Here is a 22722-nt window from a genome sequence, read left to right as displayed (position 1 = left end):
GTGTGAATATCATTTTTTCATTAGCAGAAGATATTTTTGTTTTAGCAAGAATGAAAGCAGTCGCCCGTGGTTTAGAGAGGAGGATTCTGCAAGCCGCAATTTCCGTGCCCGTCAAGCTTATGAAGCTCTTCTGACAGTGACTGCACGCATTCCAGAAACATGGGAGTATGCCAATTTTTCTAAAGCAGTGAAACAGATTTCAAAAGATGAATTTAATTTTGATTACGGACACGAAGAGGTAAGATTTAAAACACACAAACACACACACACACACACACATATGAAATATAAACTCAGCTCTCTACACATGCTTCCACTGTTTGCATGCATGCTTTTGTGAGCACTTATATATATATATATAAAACATGGCTTTCTTGATATACCTTATAGGAGCACGATGCCATTTATTTTGCAATCAACTTAACATACGCATGCAAAGTTAAAAATAGTTGAATAATGAAATTGATGCTTCAAATACCACGTTTTACTTCCAACTGCAAATAGGGGAATGTTGATGCTTACAATGGAGCTGTATACTTTCCAGAAATTCCTTTCATGCAAGCTATACATAGAAAAAAAGCAACAGAGCAACGAGCAACTCTTGTGGTATGACCTGAACTTCAGAGACCACCGCGTGTGACGTGGGCAAGTAGAATAAAAATAATGGCGAAAGAACAATTGATTTAGCGAAACAAAATCAAGCACATATAAGAAGCGTATCTTTCACATCAAAGTATCCGTCATGGGTTCTGTTCGATTGCCGAAAAATAGTTTTTCTGATAGTTAAGATTTGTTCACAGAACACTGCCACTGAACATGCCCATGAAAGAGGAACATTTAATTAAATAATAATAATGAAGTTAAGTTTAAAAATATAAACACCGATGTGTTATATATTTCAGACGGTATATTCAATTTTCCTATTTTCGCAATGAGGAATGGTCCTAACGGCGAAGAAAGAAATCATGCGATTTACAAAGTGACCTGAAAGCGCCTTATCGCCACTCGATTGATTAAAGTCTTTCATTAATAAAGTTATTTAATGTTATTTTGTACATACAGTATATATAACCAATTTCTCTAATTCACTTACCACTAATCTCTAATTGCTTGGTCACTTGTAGCATCTCTCCTGCCTCCACATTCATGGGCTGGTAACCTGTGTATGAATTTAATACTTAGGACAAAAGGAGCAAACATGGATCCCCCCGACTCTAGAGCTTATAAGCTCACATATAGAACATGAATCGCCTCAACCATAAAGAATCTTTTCCAGACGTACCTGCTCTTCTAATCATACATTCTTCTTCAACGAAACCTCTTAGCAGCTTATCACCATTTCTTGTGCTGAAAAGCAGAATCTGTAGCGGTACTCCTAAAATATTCAAACGATTTCGCTCAGAGATCTCTTGGAGGAAACAACTAATCCCAATCATTCTAAGCACCTAATGAAGCAAATGACCTTTGCAGGCGTTCCCATTCAGTCCCCACGTAGAACTTTTAACACTACAAAAGGGGGTCATTTCGGAATGGGACCTACTTAATGTGCACAACGAATAAATTAGTGAAGAACTTAAGGCACAACGTGTCATCAGTGCCAAAAGAATAATGACAAACAGGATGGTGTCCTTACTACTTCAAGGAACATTATTCTTACCTTCAGCACTCCGAGTCTTCTTGCGTCAGTTACAGCTGGCTACCTTTCCAGTAGACCCAATCCAAGCATTCAGTAGCCAAGAGATTTCCGTGCATTCCTCAACGAGCACAAAATTATCTTCAAAGAGCCTTTAAATGAATATATTATATTTTATTTCACTACCGTTTACTTTATTTATAAATTAGAGTAGCTCTTTCGCGGTACAAGAAAGTAAAAACAGGAAAAAAGCCCAGAATAGAAATCTACCTTTCTAATCCTAACAGTTCTAACTAATTAACTAACTCAGCCACTCGGTCACGTGTGGCACTGCTCCTGCCCCCCAGTGGGGCCGGAGATCTGGGTGATAAATCTAACTCCCAGGCCAAAAGGAGCAAAACATGGACTGCGATAATTTTTCACCTGTTAAGGCTGCAAATCGCTGATGCAAATCCTATTATTGGGTTATTTGATAATAGGATTTGATATAAATCGATGCAAATCCGATTATCGGGTATTATCGGACGCAAATTCTATTATCGGGGTTATTTTAATCCAATAATGACTCAATTAAACCAAAGAGACTGCGGACGGATGCTCCTCGAATGGAATACCCTAATTCTGATTCTGCAGTTTACAACAAACCAGTCAGCAAATCTAACTGATTTAATTTAAAGACAAAATGTCTTTAAAGCATAACTGGTTCCCCGAAAATGGCGCGACGACTGAAATCTACTGAAATTTAGATCCGGTGGTCTCAACCTGCTTGGTGAGACCACTAGTTCAAACACTCTGAGTGTCTACTGAAACTCACCTCGTTTAGCTGAGTTTCAGTTAAGGTGTCCCCACATTTAATACCTCCAAAGGTGTAATGGGACCTAATGAATGTTTCAGAGGAAGAAATCGTGCATGAACTGCAGAATCAGAAGGTCTCACAGGCAAAAAGAGTTGTGCGGAAAAGAGAAGGAGAGCTAATTCCAACTCGCATCATACAACATTCAGCTCACCAAACCTACTTTCATAAGTGAAAGCAGGGTAATTGCACTGTTGCATTCGCCATACATTCCGAACCCTATATGATGTTAAAAAAATGTCAGAAACTTGGACATTCTCAAACGGTCTTCCCATATGATTCGGTGTGTAACTGTGGATTGTAACTACAATTGTAAAGGCAGCCACTCTGCCTTCTCTAAAAATTGTGAAAAGTGGATATAAGTGAAAAAAAATCTAGAAATACAAGGTAGAAAATAAAGTCTCATTTTCAGAAGAATCTTGTAGGGAGATTCCCTGAATTTACTATGGTTCTGTCTAGCACTCAACCCACTGTCCACCATGCTCAATAACTGAGAATTTGGAGGAATAAAATAAAAAAAAATAAAAAGAAAGGAGGAATAACCTGTACTCCTTTTCTCACCTGATGATATCAAACAGATAGCATCCATGTACATCATGGATGATATCTGTACTTGTATCAGAGAAATTGGATCCCCAATTTCTCTGATACAAGCCTGCCATAAAATATCAGTAGTCTCCACAACTGCTCTGAATCGCCTGTTAGTGGAAGAGGCATCTGAAGGATGTATAGTGAGGTTCCTTAAATGCCATATCGTTCATAGTGTAGACTCCCACCTATAATTAGAATGGTACCACTCCTACATGCTTCCTGTCTACCTTAATAATATTCTGTTTCTATGTTATGTTGCATCTCATGACCTTTCCAATCCCTTTTTAACTTTCATTCTGTGGGGGGGTGGAATATTTTAGTTATTATTATTTCTTTTATTTATATTTATTATATTTATTATTTCCCCTTTTTTTTCTATCCCCTTTTAGTAATTTCACCCCACTTACGCATCTGACTATTTCTTCCCAGAAAATTCTAAGTTCAAGGGGAAAGCTCCTTAAAGTTTTTAATTCCCTTTGGATAGGCTTTTACTCAGAACAACAAAAAACTCACAAATGTTGTATATAAAAAATAAGTTTATTAGGCATATTTACATGATCATAATTAAAAAGCCAAATAATAATTGAATTTATACCTAAGACAACATGATTTAGTCTCATCTTATTATATACATCTATCTTAATCTTGCATTGGTTGAAACCATCAATCACAATACCAATCCAGTTTCATTCCCTCCTGTATACATTCAATCCTGCATCCTTTAAAAACCAACAATAACAAAATCGATCCCTTTCTATAATTTTCTTCAGATATTGATCATGCATCAATTAAAACCGTTAATAACAAATTAACAATCCTCTTTCTATTAATTCTTACATAATTCAATACTTATTCATTTATCTATCATTAAGATTATTAAAAGGTTTCACTGACTTCTATTTCCCATCCAAAATTTTTTATATTTATCTATTAGCTTGTTCTGGCTAATGTTCCTTCAGCACATTTCCTAAATTTAACTTATCCTTGCTACTGAGTAATTCTTATGCACAGTATCTTTCTAAAGTCCTGCTACTTAATTTCGGGGTTCCTACAGTTCGTGGTGTGTATGAGAACAATTATGTAACTAACCACTTACTTAGTTATCTCGGGGATCTGCGGCATGTCCTTCGTCTTTCTCGCGGTGAACAGCAGATCATCTCCATCTAGAACTCATCTTGCAATCTTTGGAGAGTTCGACAGGGGTTTTCGGGTTTACTTCTTGGGTTTCGAGTACCTTTGCTCCTAAAAGAATGATTCACTCATCTGGTCAGCACGTTTGTTCTCCTTTCGGTCCGGCTCCGGATTCTATCTGCTTCAGCTCCATTACCTCCGGGCATCAGGCATTTTGTTTATCCTACAATAAGCTAACTTAACAGTGTTAAGCTTTCTCCATTATTATAGTTGCCTACTGCGCTTTAGTGAACTCAAAAAAACTCTGAACTCTCCTTACTGAAACAAAACTGTGTCGGCTACTGGCTGACGGATTGACTAACTGCTACATCTTAACTTGATCCCTTCTCTTCTCCCCAACACTCATTTTTACTCTAACTGCCCAACTTACTGACACTGACTCACTCTTCCCTCTTCAACTCCTCCGCACTTTTTCCAAAACTCTCTCCGACCAAAAATAATCTTTTTTCTTTCCCCCTTTTTTCCGTCCCCATCCACAGTTTTCTTCGGAGTTTGGCACGCCTCCCCACAGTGTTTTCTACCAATCCCCTCTTTCTTTATTCATTATTTTTCCTTTAATTCGTTGAAAAGCCTCGGTCAGCCTGCCCCATAGCACGTGAACAATACTCCCTATTTTCAACCTGTTGGATCTGTGGCCATCCGGTGTGTTCTTTGAAGTAGCCGGTTGTCCAAAACAACACATTACCCTACACATATAACGCCTCGTCTCTAAGGCATTTTAAAACCACAAAGAAGCGACATTCGTGACTACAGCATCTATTTTTGGGAACTTGTGTGTGTGTTTACGAACCGATTACCTGTCTGCGGCAATGTGGCTGTACTAATGTGTCTCGGAATGACCCTCACTTGTTTGTCGCACTAAGCCACCCGCTGTGCTTTCCGTAGTGTTCCTTGTTTTAGCGAAAGTAAGGCTAATTGTTCTGTTTTCGTTTCACTACCCTTTCCCAGGACAACTAATTTGGTTCTTTCAACCCCTACCAGAATAAATTTTTATTTCGAAACTGCAGATTTTATTCCTATAGCTCATTAATGGCAAGAATCTAAACAAAAAGAACTAATTTTCCAAATAATAAAAAAATCAGATTTTTGTAAGATTTTCAATATTCTTACAATTCTCTCTCTGGTTCATGATTCTCCAACTATAAAATCCTCTTGAATAGCTGGAATTCAAAATTTTAAAGTGCGTAAAAATCTTCTTTTTAAACAACAAACAGTTATTCACATCCAGGAGAAAGGGATTAGACATTAGGAGCTTCTTCAATCACTTGTCCCCTCAATTCATAATGCACAAGCACAGAAAAGATGATTCCGCTCTTCTCAAAATCCACAAGTATGCAAATATGCAAAGCAGAGGTTCTTATCCTGGGATTCGAATCCCGTCGATGACGAGAGGAATTTTTATGGGCTGTTTTTCACTTCGTGGCTGAGTTAGTCGATCTCAGGCGTACATTGCAAAGTTCACCCCCTGCTCCGGAAAAACTGGAGTTTTTCGCTAGTAAAGCAGGAAATCGACCAGAGAACACACGCAATTTACAGACACAATACAGATGGGTAGTAGAAGTGATTTTCTTGGTGACCCTGATATAATAGTAAATAGTATCTTTCTACCTGTCGCCTTTCTTTCATTATAGCCCTACCAAAATCAGGCAAAGACTTGGTTTTGTTATTTCTTATGAGCTGTATTAGTAAAATTTTCAAAATAGTCATACGAGGCTCACATGGATCTTAGGATCACAGGATCTCCTGACAGATCCATATGGTTTTCAGAAGAACAGATCGATTTTGGATGTACTCGTCACAGCTGAATCTTATATTCGGCAATGCCTTTGTCATGAAACAACATTTAATCATGGTCAACTTTAGATTAAAAATGCATTTGGCGTCAGTATATTATTACCTTGGCGTCAGTATATTATTAAGCATCTTTACCATCTAGGGCTGAGGGGTCATTTGCACGAAATAATTCAAAATTTCCTGCACCTGCATTATTTTCAGGTCCGATAAAAAAATATACTATTACACACACATTCAGGAGAAAGCCGTCCCACAAGGATCGATATTTAGTACAAATTTATTCGCAGTTCGAATTAGCAACATGACAGGAGACATCCCAAAACCCGTTGAAGCTTACATGTATGCGAACGACATTACCATTTCCTGTCAATCTCAAAGTATCAACGCTATCAAACGACATATCCAACTCGCAATAACCAAAATAGAATCGTGGACCAGACGCAATTGGTATCGAGTAGCAGAAAATAAATCCGCTTTTGCAAGCATTGTGCTGTCAACTCCAACGACAAATAAACAAATACTGTACTCGAATCCGACTTGTCAATACCGTAAGATTTCTTGGACTGATATTAGAAAGCAAGCTCAACTAAACAACACACACACTACATGAATATAATATTACACACATTCTGGCCGTTTTGTAGATATTTGTATCATCAGAGGGTACCACAGCGGTGTTGAACTAGCGATTCGGAGCCGCACTGCAAAACATACTACACACGCCTACCAAAAAATACAAATTTTTTTATTAATACAATGACAGACAGAAGAAATGCAAATAAATACAATTAGATGCAAAGAAACCTCTTTGACTATAAAGACGACACAGCTGTTCGACTCTTTTAAAAAAAATATATATTATGAAAGATCTACGAAAAGCTGCTTCGAATACAATTGTTGCTTGTGTGGGAAGTCACTGTCCCACTTTATCATATCAAATGGCCCTGCGAAATCAATAGCGAATTCACACGAAATATTTCTCCATACAGTTATGCGCAATCGTGTTTAGTCTTTCTAGTGCATCTACAGTACCTTTCTCCGCCTTAAAGTCGTACTGTTCATCAGACAAGGTACAGTGACTTCCCACATAAGCAACAATTCTATTGAAAGCAGCCTTTCATAGATATTTCCTACCCCACTGAGAGGAGCAGTTGAACGATATGAATCCAATCGATCCTTCGAAGTTAATATCAGTTTTAGTAGAGCCTCCTACCAAGGCGACGGAAATGTTCCATTCTTGAGGCACACGTTGAACATACCCAACAAATGGGACGGGATTATTTTAAACTACTCTTTATCACCTCTCCCTCTAACAAGTCCATTCCACGGCATTTGTTATTTTTATTTTCCTTATTGCACTCTAGTTTCTCCACAGCATGTTCATCATCATTCAGCCTTTTAATCAGTTTCTGTTCCACCCGAATCTCATAACTACATCCTTCCAGAATATTGTCTTCCAACAGCTGGTCTAAAATTAGCTGAATACCTTGTCTGCATTTTTGGGTCGTCACACCACTTGCTGTGATTGAACGTGCCAAATATCCAGCAGGATTTTGCAGTTTTTCAGTACTTAATTTTTATATTAGAACCCAGGTGTTACTGTTACGACTCTCTCTGCCAAGCTCTTTCCAAGATCGATATTTTTATTTTGCAATAGTACGTGTATATTTTCTTTTCACCTATTCATACCCAATTCTTAAATTTGCCTGCGCTTCTCCACCCTAATATTTACTGCGTTGATATATTTTCCTTGCTCTGTTAGTACAGCTGTTCTACTGCAATAATCCGAAGTCGGAATGTGGAAAACATATGATCTATCAGACTTTGAAAATGGTCCTATCGTGAGCGCACGTTTAACAGGAGCCACGGTTCAAGAAATAAAATGCATAACTGATTTCTCCAAGGCATTCACCTCAAAGGTTTAAATGACTGGAAAGCAACCGGTTTTTCCACATCTACAACAAATGCCTCACTGAGCCTTATTTTCCACCCCAGTGGAACAAGTACAGAGTGTACCCCATCCCTAAAAACCAATTTGCCACAAATGTCAGCCAGTTCAGACCCATAGCAGATGCCTCTTGTATGTTAAAAATTCTCGAAAAGGCTTTGTTACCCACGATAACTCACCAAATCCTCCAGAAGAAACCACCTGACATCCACTATGGCATCCCAGAAAAATCATCAATCATTAACTTGGCAGCCACCACAGAACGCATTCTCTCAGCATTCGAACAAAGAGCTGAGTTGGCAACCATATATCTCGACATAAACGCAGCCCTTGATGCCTTATCGATCCGGCCTTGCTCGTTCTACTTAAGGAGAAATTTCATATTCGAAGTGATATGGTGTGCTTTTTTCGAATTTCTGCTCTGTCAAAGAATACTTATTCTCCATCGGGAACAACACAACACACCCTATCCTGTGACATTACTGCTGGAGTACCGCAGGGGTCCTGTTCACGGCTATCATCGTGCCCATTATTACCTCCATGAATAGCCTCTTATGCTATGCTGATGACCTCAAACTGCTGATGCAAATTAACCCTGGCGACAACCCCGTTCAGCTCAGCAATAGCATCAATTTCCAACTTAAGGATCTTGAATTGTACCTGGCAAGCTTCAATCTAAAAATCAACCCACAGAAGTCTGCTCAGGTTATTCTTCTTTGTCTTCGCATTTTCCCACGTTATATGGGGTCGGCATTCAATGTTCCCAATTCACATTTTATATCCTCTTCTCCTCTTGTTGGATTAACTTCTTAACCGGAACACATCTATTGGTTTTGGCATAGTTTTTACGACCGGATGCCCTTCCTGACGTCAACCCTCATCTGGGCTTGGGATTTAAGCTGACGATCTACTAAACCTGCCGCAGCCATATAAGTGGAGTAGCTCTTATTCAGTGATGAAGCTTCCTCGTGATGTCACAATTTAATAATTTTACGCAATTTATGCCGAATTTCTAGTCACCATTTAACAAGCAGGTGGCACTGCTGTAGTTCTTTTATCTCCTGGAAACATCCAAATGGCTGACTCGGTAGAATTACTGTGACCTTGAAAATACCAGTAATGTATAACACAGCAACACGTGAGTATTTTTAAATACAATTTGTTATCCTGAAAACTTCTACATCAAAGCTATCAGGTAGCACAACTATTCTACTAAGAATTCCCAGTGACTGATTATAGTTCCTCAGAAGTCTTCTCAGGTTATATTCTCCCTTAAATCCGTGCCAACACTACTCAACGTGTCACTCGAAAGGGCACCAATACCAAACGTACCTTTGCACGAAAATCTAGGCCCTTTGTCTAGGTTTGCGTGCAAAGGGCATCCAAAGGTTGACAAAATCACTACCAGATTTTCTCGGCTATGTTGGGTCTCAAAGCTGCAGCTGCTACACGTCCGACATCCTCTCATTTTTAAAAAGTTCATCGCTTCCATGATCTACTCCGCCATTCTCTATGGTGCAGAAATATGGGCTTCAGCCACCTACAAACCTTAAGCGGGTGTGTACCGCTGAATACTGGTTATTGAAATGGGCCAATAAAAGCTTCGTCTACCTCCCGCCACCACCACCGCCATGATGGCACAAGCACTCGACATCCGGAGGATGAAGTTCCTGATCGTGGAAAAGAGGATGGTCTTCACAGCCAAACTCATCACAGGCCAAATAATATATCCGAATATTTGGAACGCTTGCTCTTTGAAGATCCCACAGCCAAAGTGTAAAGTGTGTGTTTAGGGTCAAACGGCACCAGGGGTTTCCCCCATCTCCGCGTAGTTTACATTGTGGTGTGATACAGTTCACTGTAAAGGCCAGAGATTTAAAAGTATATGGATCTTGAGGTGTGTGATGTTGTGTACCGTTGTTCTTCTGGCCATTTAGCCGCGGGACCCCAGCTGAGGCCCGACGTTGCCCACACTTCGCCCCGTGGAGGCAGACCAGGTACACTAGTATTACAGTTATTTACTCTGGCAGGCCCTGCCACCTAGTTTCCTGAGATTTCAGTGGCAAGGACCTAAAAAAAAAAAAAAAAAAAAAAAAAAAACGTTTGCGTGGGTTGATCGCTAGATTGAAAGACCGAAATGTGAACGAACTTAATTTGGAGCTATTAAATTTTGACCTGTGGGATATACGCTGGTGAGCAGATAGAGAGGGAGAGGAGACTGAAGACTGGGGGGAGAAAGACAGAAGAAATGGGGTCGATAGAGGAGGCGACCCCATTAAAAGTCAGTGGGGCATGCCCATGCCCTACCAGGAGGAAATATGGGTTGGCGAGTAGGGGAGAAGGCAGGAGGGGAAAAGAAAAAAAAAAAAAAAAAATCCTGTCTCCTCCCCTACCGCCGAGGGAGGGGGAAAGAAAGATGGGTCCAGCAAGAGCGCCGGCACCGATTGCCATTATGGCTGGCATATGCAGAAAGCTCTGCGGTCTCATTGGGCTGGTTGGAATTCAGCTGGATAGAAAGTCACTCGTGAGGCTGTGTCCTGTCCGAAGGTGGTCCACATATCATTTCATGGTTGTTGTTGTGGTGGTGGATGCGGGAAAGTCCGCCTTCTTGTGAAGAGGTCTTGCGCATATTGAGTGAAGGCACTATAAGTATCTTTTTCAGTTAGTATCAGATATTCCTGGTCTCTTAGCATTATTTGGGTGGTGGTTATAAATCGGCAGCGGAGATCCTCGTACAGTGGGCAGTCGTACATCAAGTGCCCCCATGTCTCGCGTAGTCCGCAGTGGCATAGGGGGGTGTCACTCAATCCGAATCCATGGAGTTTTTCTCTTATGGCGCCATGGCCGGTCAACAGGTAGGTGGCGAGTAGTCCAGGAGAAAGCCAAGGTGGATAGTTTGGGTACACCAGTTGTAGATCAGGAATAAATTTTTTAGTTATTTCACCTTTGGTTGATGTCTGCCAGCGGGTTTGCCAGCTCTGGTTGAGATGTGTGAGGAGACGTTTGCGTTCCAATTTGTGGTCAGTTTCAGGGTCCAAAGTGAAGTTCAGATGGTTAGCCTCACGTCCCTTGGAGAGTTGATATATTAGGCCGCGGAAGACTATTTCAAGGTCTAGTGGAAGAGTCCCTGTCAGGGCCTGGAGGGCGTGTGTGCTTACAGTATTGCAGGCTCTTGTTATTATAAGTAGTATATACCGTTGTGTGGTGTCCAGTTTTCTTCTGTTGACGGCCGTGGTAGCCTTCCGGTACCACACTCCAGCGGCATACGTTATGGCAGGCAGGAATACGGCTTTATAGAATAGCTTGAGGGTTCTCCTCCGCAGGCCCCAATCCTTGCGGGAGACCCTCATGAACAGAGCAGAGTATCTTCTGATCTTTTTCTGAATGTAGGTCAGATGAGGGGTGAATGAGAGGTTATTATCTAGGACAACCCCGAGGTGTTTTAGTTCCTTTGTCAGCTTAATTGTAGTTCCTTGGATGCGGATTTGTGGTGGTCTCCTGATGTCCAGGTTACCTTTTAACAGTATTGAGCTGGTCTTGGTTGAGGATATGCGGAGATTGTTTTCGTCGGTCCACTTCTGTAGGATGTCAATGGCGTGAGTAGCAGAAGTTTCTAGCCTGGCTCTGCTGTCCTCTCGCAGTACCAGGGTCAGGTCGTCCGCGTATGCCTGAGTTGCCACACGACCTAGGTCTAGATTTAGAAAACCGTCGAGAACAATGTTCCAGAAGAGCGGGCCCAAGATTGAGCCCTGTGGGCAGCCTCTGAAGATCTGTCTGGAAATAGAATGATATGGAGTTTCTACAACGACCATTCTGTTGTCAAAATATGTTTTGACGCATTGGTATAGGTTGGCCGGGATGTTGGCCTTCCGGAGCCTGCCGAGGACGCTTGGCCACCACAGGGTGTCAAAAGCCCCGGCAAAATCTATTGCGATTACAAGTAGATATTTATGGTTTGTTGTTTCAGCAGCTCTGGTAATGTTTTCCAAGGCATCCAGAGTGGAGCAGCCCCTCCTAAAGCCAAATTGATTCTGTGATTCTAGGCCTGCAGCCATGTAGCAAGTTTCGATTCTAACTTTGAGGAGGTGTTCAAAGAGTTTACTTAGTACCACAGCCAAGCCTAAGATCGACACCTGCACTTTTGGCTCAGGGAGTGCAACAGGCTTGCACTCACTGAGAGGTTTCTCCCAAACAGATGCTCGCCGTCCTGAACTGTGTGGACACCGACAGTGACAGGCTAATAAGTAACAAGGACAGACACAACTTTATCAAAGCCCTTGAACCCTCACCTACTAAAATAAGATCACGATGCTCCCATCCCCATGTTCAAATCTGTCATCACTGGAGCTCTGCTAAATCATTGTCAAGTTATATTCTGTTTTTGTGTGTTCAGCTCTGTGTTTTTATGCTGTATTTTGTATTTGCACGCTGTATTTTGTAGCCTTTTGTATGAAAGGCTTATTCTAAGCAAAACTGCACAGAGAAATAAGACATCCAGGGCGCAGCAAATAACACCTGAACCCAATCCCAGAAGTACACTATTTTTTGGCGTACTATGTTCAGGAAATTGAAGAAATTTGGTACTGGCAGTCGGCTGCCTTTTTGGAAGCCACCTATTTCAGATAAAAAAGGAAAAATCCGCTTGCAGTGGTGCTGCGAACGCCGTGATTTCACAGTGGAACAAAGTTATGTGGTCAGACGAATCACGATGCATTTTGTTTTGCACTGATGGTACGCAGAGTGCATGGTAAGAACCTCATGAAGCGATGGACCCTGCTTGCCTTGTTAAGGCAACCCAAGCGTCTGGAGGTAGTATCATGGCATGGGGAATGTTTTGTTGTCACTGACTGGGCCCTTTTATACCGGTGGAATGTCGAATGCCATCCAGAGTGTAACTGAATTTTTGTATCGATCTACTGCACTCTGCAATGTTGCACTTAATGATACACACATAATATTATCCATAAAGTGGTAATGGCCACTTTACGATAAACAACGCAACAGCGCTTCGCTCCAGAATTGTGTAAGAATGATTCGGAGAACATAACACGGATTTTAACCATCTTCCTTGGCCCCGACATTCATCTGATTTTAATCTTATTAAGAATGTGTGAAATATGCTAGAGAGAGAGAGAGAGAGAGAGAGAGAGAGAGAGAGAGAGAGAGAGAGAGAGAGAGAGAGAGAGAGCTATTCAGCAATCAATCCCCCTTCATCAATTTTCTGCATCTGCCCGATAATTTCTCGAAGAATGGTTACAAGTAGGCTACAACGCACTAAAACACTTTATAGAATCCTTGTCGCGACACATATTTGTTATTCGTAAATATTGTCTGTGCGGTAACACAGACATACTTGTCATGCGCATAGTCTGTGAATAATAGACTGTGCCTAATAAATAGCTTCTTTCACTCTGTGGCTGAGTTAGTCGGTCTCAGGCGTAGGTAGCAAGTTTTTATTTTCCCCAGAAAGTGGAGCTTTTCGTCCAGCAAAGCACGCAAATTATGGACCAGAGAACATACGCAATTTACGGACACAAAATACGGTATATCTAAGAAATTACCGGGTAGTTTGTTTAGTTAGCTTTTATTCACCAAAAAAAAAAAAAAGGCAGCACAATTAGATACTCAATAAAATTTCATATCTTTTTCAACTTGAATCCGTTCACGCCTAGATTTTTTGTCTAGCATATTTTTATTTTTTCTGTTTATACTCGGACGACCAAACGGTCAGAGGAGTAATGACTCTCCAAGGAGGCAATACTTTCAACGGTGAAATATCAGCCATCACAACGCTCTGAGGATTTACTTGGGAGCTTTCAGGTCTTCTCCAATGCAGTCTTTATATAGACTCACAAGGTCTCTGTACGCTGTGAATGCTGAGAACAAATCCCTCTTCGCTGCTCAAATCCAGGGCTCAAATCAAATTCCAGTTGAAACTTTGATATCGCATCCCACTTGGGGACAGTGTAATATGGTAGGTGGAATTTCTTATACAGGGTGTCTCAAAAATATTGGTACAAACGTTTAGGGGAGGTAGGTAACATCTAAAGGAATGTGAATCGCATAGGAACCCATAACCGGAAACGTCATGGGAAAGTAGTAGCAGAAGCACAAGAAGCAGAAATGACACAAGACAGTAATTAGTGGCAAACATTTATTTGACATAATATTAACAATGGAGTACGAGATGAATGCATTTCATGATGTTACAACAGATGCTCGAAAGTTCCACCATGAGAAGCGATGCATGCGTGACACCGACGCAGCATGGATTGGCAGACACAGTCGAACACACCTGGAGTTTCTTTGACAGTAGCAGCAGCGCAGACGAGTCTCGCCACGAGATCCATTTCCGTCTCCACAGGCGATTCATATACGATAGATTTGAGGTCCCCCCACAGAAAGAAATCAAGGCTCGATAAATCAGGTGAGCGTGGGGGCCAGGCAACGGGTCCACCACGGCCAATCCATCGACGCCCAAAATGCCTGTTCAAATGGCCACGAACACACCTTCCATAATGGGCAGGCACTCCGTCATGTTAAAACCAAATGTTGCGTCTCACATTTGCTGGAACATCGTCAAGTAACCCTGGTAGAACTTGTTCAAGAAAGATCCGATATTTAGTGGAGTTCATGCGGGATGGTAACATGTATGGGCCGACTAAGCAGTCACCGATCATACCTGCCCACACATTTATTGCGAAGCGAAGTTGTGCCGCATGGGGGCGCACACTGTGTGGGCCCTCTGCTAATCAATACACTAGGTGCATGTGTACTACCTCACAGTTCGTGTATCGATGCATGCTCTTCGTGCGGCGACTACTGCTTAAATGAGTAAAACAGAAATTTTCCCTCTTGTGAACTGATGAACAACGCGGTGTACCGACTTACGGTGACGTTTCCGGTTATGGATTCCTATGCGATCCACATTCCTTTAGATGTTACATACCTCCCCTAAACGTTTGTACCAATATTTTTGAGACGCCCTGTATAATAATAAACCTCTTGGAATGCGATCTACCTCATCCATGATTAAAGAGCTTTCTAAGAGGTTTAGGTAATGCGTTTTAGGACACAGCTGCACCTGTTCCACCTTATATGTTTGTTTCTGCTTCTTACGATATTCACTCTCAGCAGTGGCATCATTATCTTCTTATTATTGGCAGAAACAAACCCCTTCATCTTGTCATAACTCAAGTTATGATCCGTCATTTACTGGTTGATTCTACACAAGCATACAATTCAACGCCTATAACGAAATAAACTTTGAAATTAAATTGGAAATAAACTATGAACAGACACAATTTGGCCTCAGTAGCCCTCGCAGGCGCCTCCGTAGCCAGGTGGGAAGGAGCAGCAGTGCGTAGCACACGCTTCTTGATTAGACCGGGGTTCGAGCCCGTCACCACCAAATACGGAGGATGCGGAAAGGTCAAGGAATGACCACCGCATATTCCCGGAGCAATATGGCCTTAGTTGCAAATGCTCCTAAAAACCAAATAACAAACAGTAGCCCTCGCGTCGTTAAAATCAATAAATATCAGCAAAAACAACAACCTGTTTTCCTGATACAAACTTACTAAAATCCAGTATTTTTTTTTAACCAACGTACGTATTTTATTATTTTAATTATTCATTTTCTGGTTTAATAGAAGTCAGTCTCCAATTCTGCTGCCGTAAAGAGAATTTGTCTCTTTTAATGCGATACATTGGTAAGAGAGAGATTTTCTAAAACTGTTAAACCATCTCAATAAATTACAATCCAGTGACAACATCCAACTCAGCATGGGCTGTATTGGAGAGGGAGCTTTCCATGAGATATTTATGCGTTTCCGTAATTGGAGTGATAGTACGATGCTGGTACCATGCTCACCTCAACAATACGATTCAGAAAAGTTTCCTCGTCCTGCTAATATTTATTGAGATGTTATAGATCTCTATATATGAGTTTATTTCAGTTATATTTACTGGATGTGTAGCTGGTTGATTATAATCAATATTTAATTTAAAGTACCTTTATCAAGAAAAAGTGAATTATTCATACAACTGAATCATGGCAATACAGCCTTTTTTTTTTTTTTTTAATTATTACATTACGGAGCCTTTGGCGATTCACATGTGCAAGGAACAAAGTGATTCCTTGATTGTATTATTGCATATGCATATTACGATTTTTCTTAATTTCGATAAAGCGAACGTGGTGCTAATTATTATGCTGTCGTTTGAATTAAATATTTTTGCTGTCGTTTGAATTAAATATTTATGCTGTTGTTTGAATTAAATATGTTTGCTGTTGTTTGAATTAAATATTTTTGCTGTTGTTTGAATTAAAATTCTTTTTTCCGCCCAAATATATTTTTGATCTTATTGCATACTTAACTTATTATTAGTTTTGGAGATCACCGCATCTGTAAACAGTAGCTTGTTTACTACCTCTAACTGCTGTTTAAAATTAATCAATCTCTGTTATTCATAAATTCAAAAAAAATCAATCAGTTTCTTTTCTGATGCCAAAAAATATCATGAACAAAGCATACCCATAATGAAAGTTTGAAGAAGCCTGTTTAATGACATTTTTTTTCAAAGGCCTCCATGAAAATTATTTTTCTCTCTTTCGCCTTTTTTTTCCCTTTCTCTTGAACAAACGCAGATAACAGCTCGTTCAAAAACACGATTAAGTAAACTGTATTTATTTCGGTGCATAATGATAACATTATATTTTCTAGTCCAAAATACTGACGCTTGATGAATTATTCTCTGCGTCCTTTGTAGGTCAATACTTTTGTCACTGCATTTCACGAAGCTGTACTTCTGTATGCCCTAGCACTGAACGAAACTTTAGCCGAAGGATACAATATCACGAATGGCTCCATCATTACACAGAAGATGTGGAACAGGACATTTGAAGGTAAAATACTTTGCAAAACTATTTAAAATAAATTTAAAGTTCTTGATTATAGAGATTGCAAATAAAGCGGGCGCCCCCGTAGCCAGGTGGGAAGGAGCAGTAGTGCATAGCATACACTTCTTGATTAGACTGGGGTTCGAGCCCGTCACCACCAAATACGGAGGATGCGGAAAGGTCAGGGAATGACCACCGCGTATCCCGAAGCAACGTGGCCTTAGTTGCTAATGCTCCAAACAAATAAAGCTGGAAATGTGCCGCTTGGCACGTGCGCGTCGTTTTTGAAATAAGGTATTTTTATCCTTTTATTATAATTCATTTGCATTTATTGTACCTTCGGGTCATTTAAATTGTGACCCGCTATGTGATTTTTCACAAATTGACCGTACGAAGATCTCCATAATAACTAGCTCTTGTCAACCGTTACGTTGTGCTAAGCTTAATCATTCACTAGTGGGCAAGTCTTCTGGTTTTAAGCTGACATGAGCAAGCAGTCACAGTTTTCTAAATTTGCAGTCTGTGAATTTTAATAAGACAGGGTGTTGCCATTTTAGTTATGATGAACTGGTAATGCTTAAGAAAGCCTACTGGCTTTAACAGTACATTTATCAGATATACTATTTAAATTTAAGCTGCTCCGTTCATCAAACGGTAAGATTTGTATTGTGGTTGTGTTTTGGATTTTTTTATGGCGCTAAAACGACTATGGTTTAACAAGGTAAGAAAACTGGTGCAAGAGGACAGACACAAAAGAAAGTCTTGTTGGACTCGTTGCGTTCATATGAGTGATGTTGATATCACTTATGATAACCGATGTTCCTTAAGAGTTAATCCCCGTTTGTTTGGCAAACGGGGATTAACTCTTGGCAAATCTTTACAACGAAACTCTCACTTAAGCTCAACTATATCCAGACTGGAAATGCTGCAGAGTTAATTCTGTCCCCAAACTTGAAAAACCACAGGAGCTAACTACTTCAGGCCTATCTTTATATGCTCAACTCTACTAACTCGACTACACCTCAACTTATAAAAGCTATTAGTGTGATGTATTCTACTGCTGTTGCAGGAGCTTATTCAACGACTCTTGACTATCTACAACGACATACTGAAAACTCTTCATTCCCTAGTCAGTGGAACATCTACAGGTTAGGCATATCCCGAGATCTGTAATCCATTAATATGTAAATATAACCACCCAATCTCAAAAGCTTCAACACTTCCTAAGTTATTTGAAAAAAAAATGCCACTACTACACTTTACCACGACGACAAACCTCCTCATAACCACAAATGCCATATAATCAGCGTTCAAATGCAATCAAGTTCTTGCCATAACTAGCTTGGATATCGAGGCCGCTTTCAATGTTGTGCACGTCCCAACTCTATTATGGCTATTAGAATCATAACTCTAAACTGTCCTATCGATGATCTATCGAACTTTTGCAAGTAGAGATAGGGACGTGATAATCCCATTTATACAAGGCTTTTGCTAGACCACACTTGGAATACTGTGTTCAAGTATGGAGACCGCACCTAAAGAAAGACATCGAGCTTCTTGAAAGGGTGCAAAGACGGGTAACTCGCGTGGTGAGATCGGCAAAAGGGCGTCCTTATGAAGAAAGACTTCGAATATGTGGGTTGCAGAGTTTGGAAACTAGACACCTTAGAGGAGATTTGATTGAGGTGCTTAAGGCTCTGAGAGGCATCAGTAAAATGAATGAGGACGAAATTTTCAAGATTATAAATGACGCTAGAACTAGGGGACATAAATTCAAGTTACGGGGAGAAATGTTTAGATTGGACTGCAGGAAATTTATTTTAGCCAGCGAGTTATAAATTACTGGAATAAGTTGCCTACATGTGTGGTAGAGGCGGACAGTTTGGGGAAATTCAAAGGTCATCTAGATAGTACCTTCGGGTCAGGGAAGCGCACAGGATGATAGATTTAATTTACTTTTCTTTTATTAATTATTATTATTATTTTTTTTTTATCATTGTTTTATTCGTTTTTTTTTTTTTTTTTTTTTTTTGGCTGGTGCAGCATAAGCCATAGGCTTTCCTGCACCATGCGGCCATTACTAATACTAACTCACATTAAGGGCCGCACTCTGGGACTTCTATCTTCCGTGGTAACAGGTTGTTCAGCTGGACACAGAAGCAAGATGCTATAGGAGGGTTGTAAATGCGGGAGCCCTCAAGATAGCATCGTCTGGAGATTGTTATTCACGGCAATTATAGCTGCACTGGTACAAAATAACCTAAGAATCATCTCCTCAATAATAGCAATAATAATCTAATTAAAATTGCATTCTTTCTTTAGCATTTTGGTCTTTTCGAGAAACCCCGAGAAGGCCAAAATAATTATATTCACTGAATAATAATAATAAGAAGAAGAATAATTGAGCTGTCCACCAGGCCATAAGGAAGATAGACAAGCGGTACAACCCACTCAATCTAAGCGAGGAGTCTCCCCACAACCAGGAGGCACAAACGAAACAAGAAAGATGGGCAGAGAAGACACTCCAGGGCAGACACTACAATGATCTCCATCAAGATCACATAGATAAAATTGTTTCCAATGCATGACTTACGTGGGGGGGTCTCTCTTACCCGAGAATGAAGGATTCATGCTCGCCATCCGAGGCCAGTTAATCAACACCAGAAACTATATTATTATTATGTCTAAGGTGGCACCTAGACTTCCGTCTATCCCCACATCCAGAAACTATAGCAAACACATCGACAAGGATCCGGAAGTTCAGTTGATACATGTCGACGATGCCACCTGGCCTCAGAAACGATCCGACACATTACCGCGGGATACAAGATGATCACTCAAACTGAGTACACTCGTAGACACGATCCAGGATAATACATCAGAAGCTAGCGAGGAAATACCAGCTGATCAAAGAAAGTGTACCATACTACGAGTACAAACCCCAGGCAGTACTAGAAACCACAACCCACAGGCTGTACTGGGACCGCGCCATAATAACTGATAAGACAATCCCGCACAACACACCGGACCTACACCTTGTGGGTAAGGGGGAAAAGATCCCTTATCTAATTGACATATCAGTGCTGAACACTGGCAACCTCCAGAAATCCCATGAAGAAAAAATCAGGAAATACACGAACCTAAGACAGGAGATCAAAGAGATATGGCATATGCAACAAGTAACGATCATTGTGTCAACCACCGGTATGGTGCCAAAGACCCTACATAACAATCTAGCAGCAAGATGTCTCCCAGAGAATACCTACAAGGAACTCTAGAAAGTCGCGATTCTGAACACCTGTAGGATAGTCAGAATTCGTCGACCAACAGTAATACCACACATAACAACCACCCTGTGTACTTGCTAGCAATATCCAACACGAGATGGAACCCCCAATCAGGGAGAAATAATAATAATAATATCTCACAGTGATCGCCCCAACTTTTGGTAACACCCAAATCTCCTATTTTATGTGTAACCCTGAATTGGAACTAACATTCGACCCAAAATTCCGTTTTGGTATTCAGCTAGATAAACTCACCTCAAGGGTATACGAGTCTCCGTCGAACAACAAAACAAAATATGATGATTGTTAAAGACCCTGGAATCATCAAGAAATACATCGGAATAATTGTCTATCCACCATTACTATACACTTCAGAAGTATGAGGTTCGGCCATCCCTACGACCAAAAAATCTCTCATAGTAGCTGAATATTGGATAGTGGTCAATTTGAAATTAAATCTGCCGGCTGAGCACAAAACGAGAACTTCACCAATGCAATAGGGATTCCTCGATTCTACGAGCTTATGCAGATTCGCAGAGGCTGATCATCAGAGTGAAACTGGTGTGGTAGTAATATCTGAACTATCAATTTGAGATGATTGCTGCTGGAGAATTCCTCTTCCCGCCCTGCGATTTGTCCGAGACTGGTGCCAAGAATACTAAGCTATTGCTGAAGGTCCGTTTCTTCCCTTTCAGATGTTGTCTCAGATCTACAAATTCAATGCAAGTTGATCTCTACAAGTTGAATACGATAAACGCTACAGAAAGCAAGTGTTATCTCGTACTTACAGTCTTACTAATTATATCTTTTTTTTTTTTTTACGGACTTTACAAACATCACTGAAATACAACTCTTGGAATGTGAAGATGCTTTATTTCGCAGTGTGGAAATGCAGACTTTGTGACAGGTATTTATGATTATATTTTATTAAACGGCCGAGTGTATTTCAATCTGAAGACGAAGGCAGTCTCTTTCATTTATTCTTTGATTTTAACCCCCTTTGTACTGCTTAACTGTTAGCCACTTTATAGTTGTTTTTTTTTTTTCTTGTTATGGCAGTCCCAAGCTAGACTATTTCAAACTCGCCATGTGTTTATGTACATTACTGTACCCATGTTAAAAGGAATGCACTGCACGACAAAATTAACAGAACACGTAGAAACCGTGGTGTTACTCGTGCAGCTTGCGATGAAGCGGGACAATATTTGGTATGGTGGTGTGTACCATAGAATAACCATGAAATGAAAAGAGAGAGAGAGAAAAACTTCGTATAGGTATAAGGGACATTTATAGGGGTTGTATAAGAATTACCAAAAGCTCGCATTAGAGAAATCAATAAAAAATGCTCGAAAATTACGATCACATTAGCACTAGCATTAGCATTAACATGACATCGGTACACGTCTGATTCTTTCTAAAGGCTACACAGGCCAGACAGCGGTGAACCATGTTTGATATAAGGGTGTCAATAAGACTCTGTTGCAACAAATTCCATTCTTCCACGAGACCTTAGCTCACCAAATGACCGAGGAGTTGGCTGTTGACGTGCAATGCGGCGCCCTTAGGAGTCTCATAGATATTCGATCCGATTTACGTATGGTGATCGTGCTGACACGGCAGTCGTTGGATAGCTTCAGTTTTAAGGTATTCCAACACAACTTCAGTTCTGTGTGCAGTGGTATTGTTGTACATGAAAAGAAAATTGTGCCAACCGCACCCCTTAAAATTTTCACACATGGTTCTCGGTACCACTTCGCAGTTAGTTAATAAAAATCATGAATTATTAAACATGCGGGAACATGTTTTCACCTGTGACCGCAGCAACCTCGAGAGACATATGATAACAGAACATCGTAGGATTTCGTCTTGCTGTTAGAGATAGATAGATGTCTGTTTTGTTTGACGTAGCCCTTTGGCGACCTTGGCCAGCTCTTCTTGTAATGGTTCCTGTCTCCTGTTTCCATAAAAACTATTTATTAGGGTAGCCTAGAAAATCACTTGACCTCCCCATGTGTATTGTGTCTGTAAATTGCTTGTCTTCCCTGGTCGATTTGCCTGTTTTGCTGGACGAAAAACCTTAGTTTTTCCACGGGAAAAAACTTGCTATCTGCACCTGAGACCGACTAACTCAGCCAGGAATGAACGGGATTCGACCCCGGGCCTTTTCCACGCGGTGTGGAGAGGACGGTATCGACACCACTGTTCGCATAGTGTATAGTGTGTTTAGGGTCTAATGGCACCAGGGGTTTCCCCCATCTCCGCGTAGTATACATTGTGGTGTGATACAGAACACTGTAGAGGCCAGAGGTTTAAAAGTGTGTGGATATTGCGGTGTGTAATGTTTTTACCGTTCTTCATCTGGTCTTTTAGCCGTTGGGTCTCAAATGAGACCCACCGTTGCCCACACTATACATCGTGGAGGAAGACCAGGTACACCAGTATTTTAGAGATTTACTATTTACTCTGGCAGGTCCTGCCACCTAATTTCCTGAGATTTCAGTGGCTAGGACCTAAAAAAGAAAA

General features: G+C 40.7%; 1 protein-coding gene across 3 annotated transcripts in view; it reads left to right on the top strand.

Annotated features, from left to right (window-relative positions):
* Positions 1-22722, top strand: part of LOC150088279 (atrial natriuretic peptide receptor 1) — a 1689763-nt gene that overhangs the window by 59701 nt on the left and 1607340 nt on the right. For 2 of the 3 annotated variants that reach the window (XM_090369442.1, XM_090369440.1), the window contains exons 3-4: positions 31-238; positions 16783-16918. In XM_090369442.1, the coding sequence (XP_090225568.1) occupies positions 31-238; positions 16783-16918 (344 nt within the window). The remainder of the gene's footprint in view (positions 1-30; positions 239-16782; positions 16919-22722) is intronic. The other variant, XM_090369441.1, reaches the window with a different exon arrangement.

This window comes from Mastigoproctus giganteus, chromosome 3 (assembly GCF_048544385.1).
Source record: "Mastigoproctus giganteus isolate SK-2022 chromosome 3, ASM4854438v1, whole genome shotgun sequence".
Classification (NCBI taxonomy): Eukaryota; Metazoa; Arthropoda; class Arachnida; order Uropygi; family Thelyphonidae; genus Mastigoproctus; species Mastigoproctus giganteus.
Note: the sequence above shows the minus strand (reverse complement) of the source record. Positions and strands in the feature narration are given on the sequence as shown.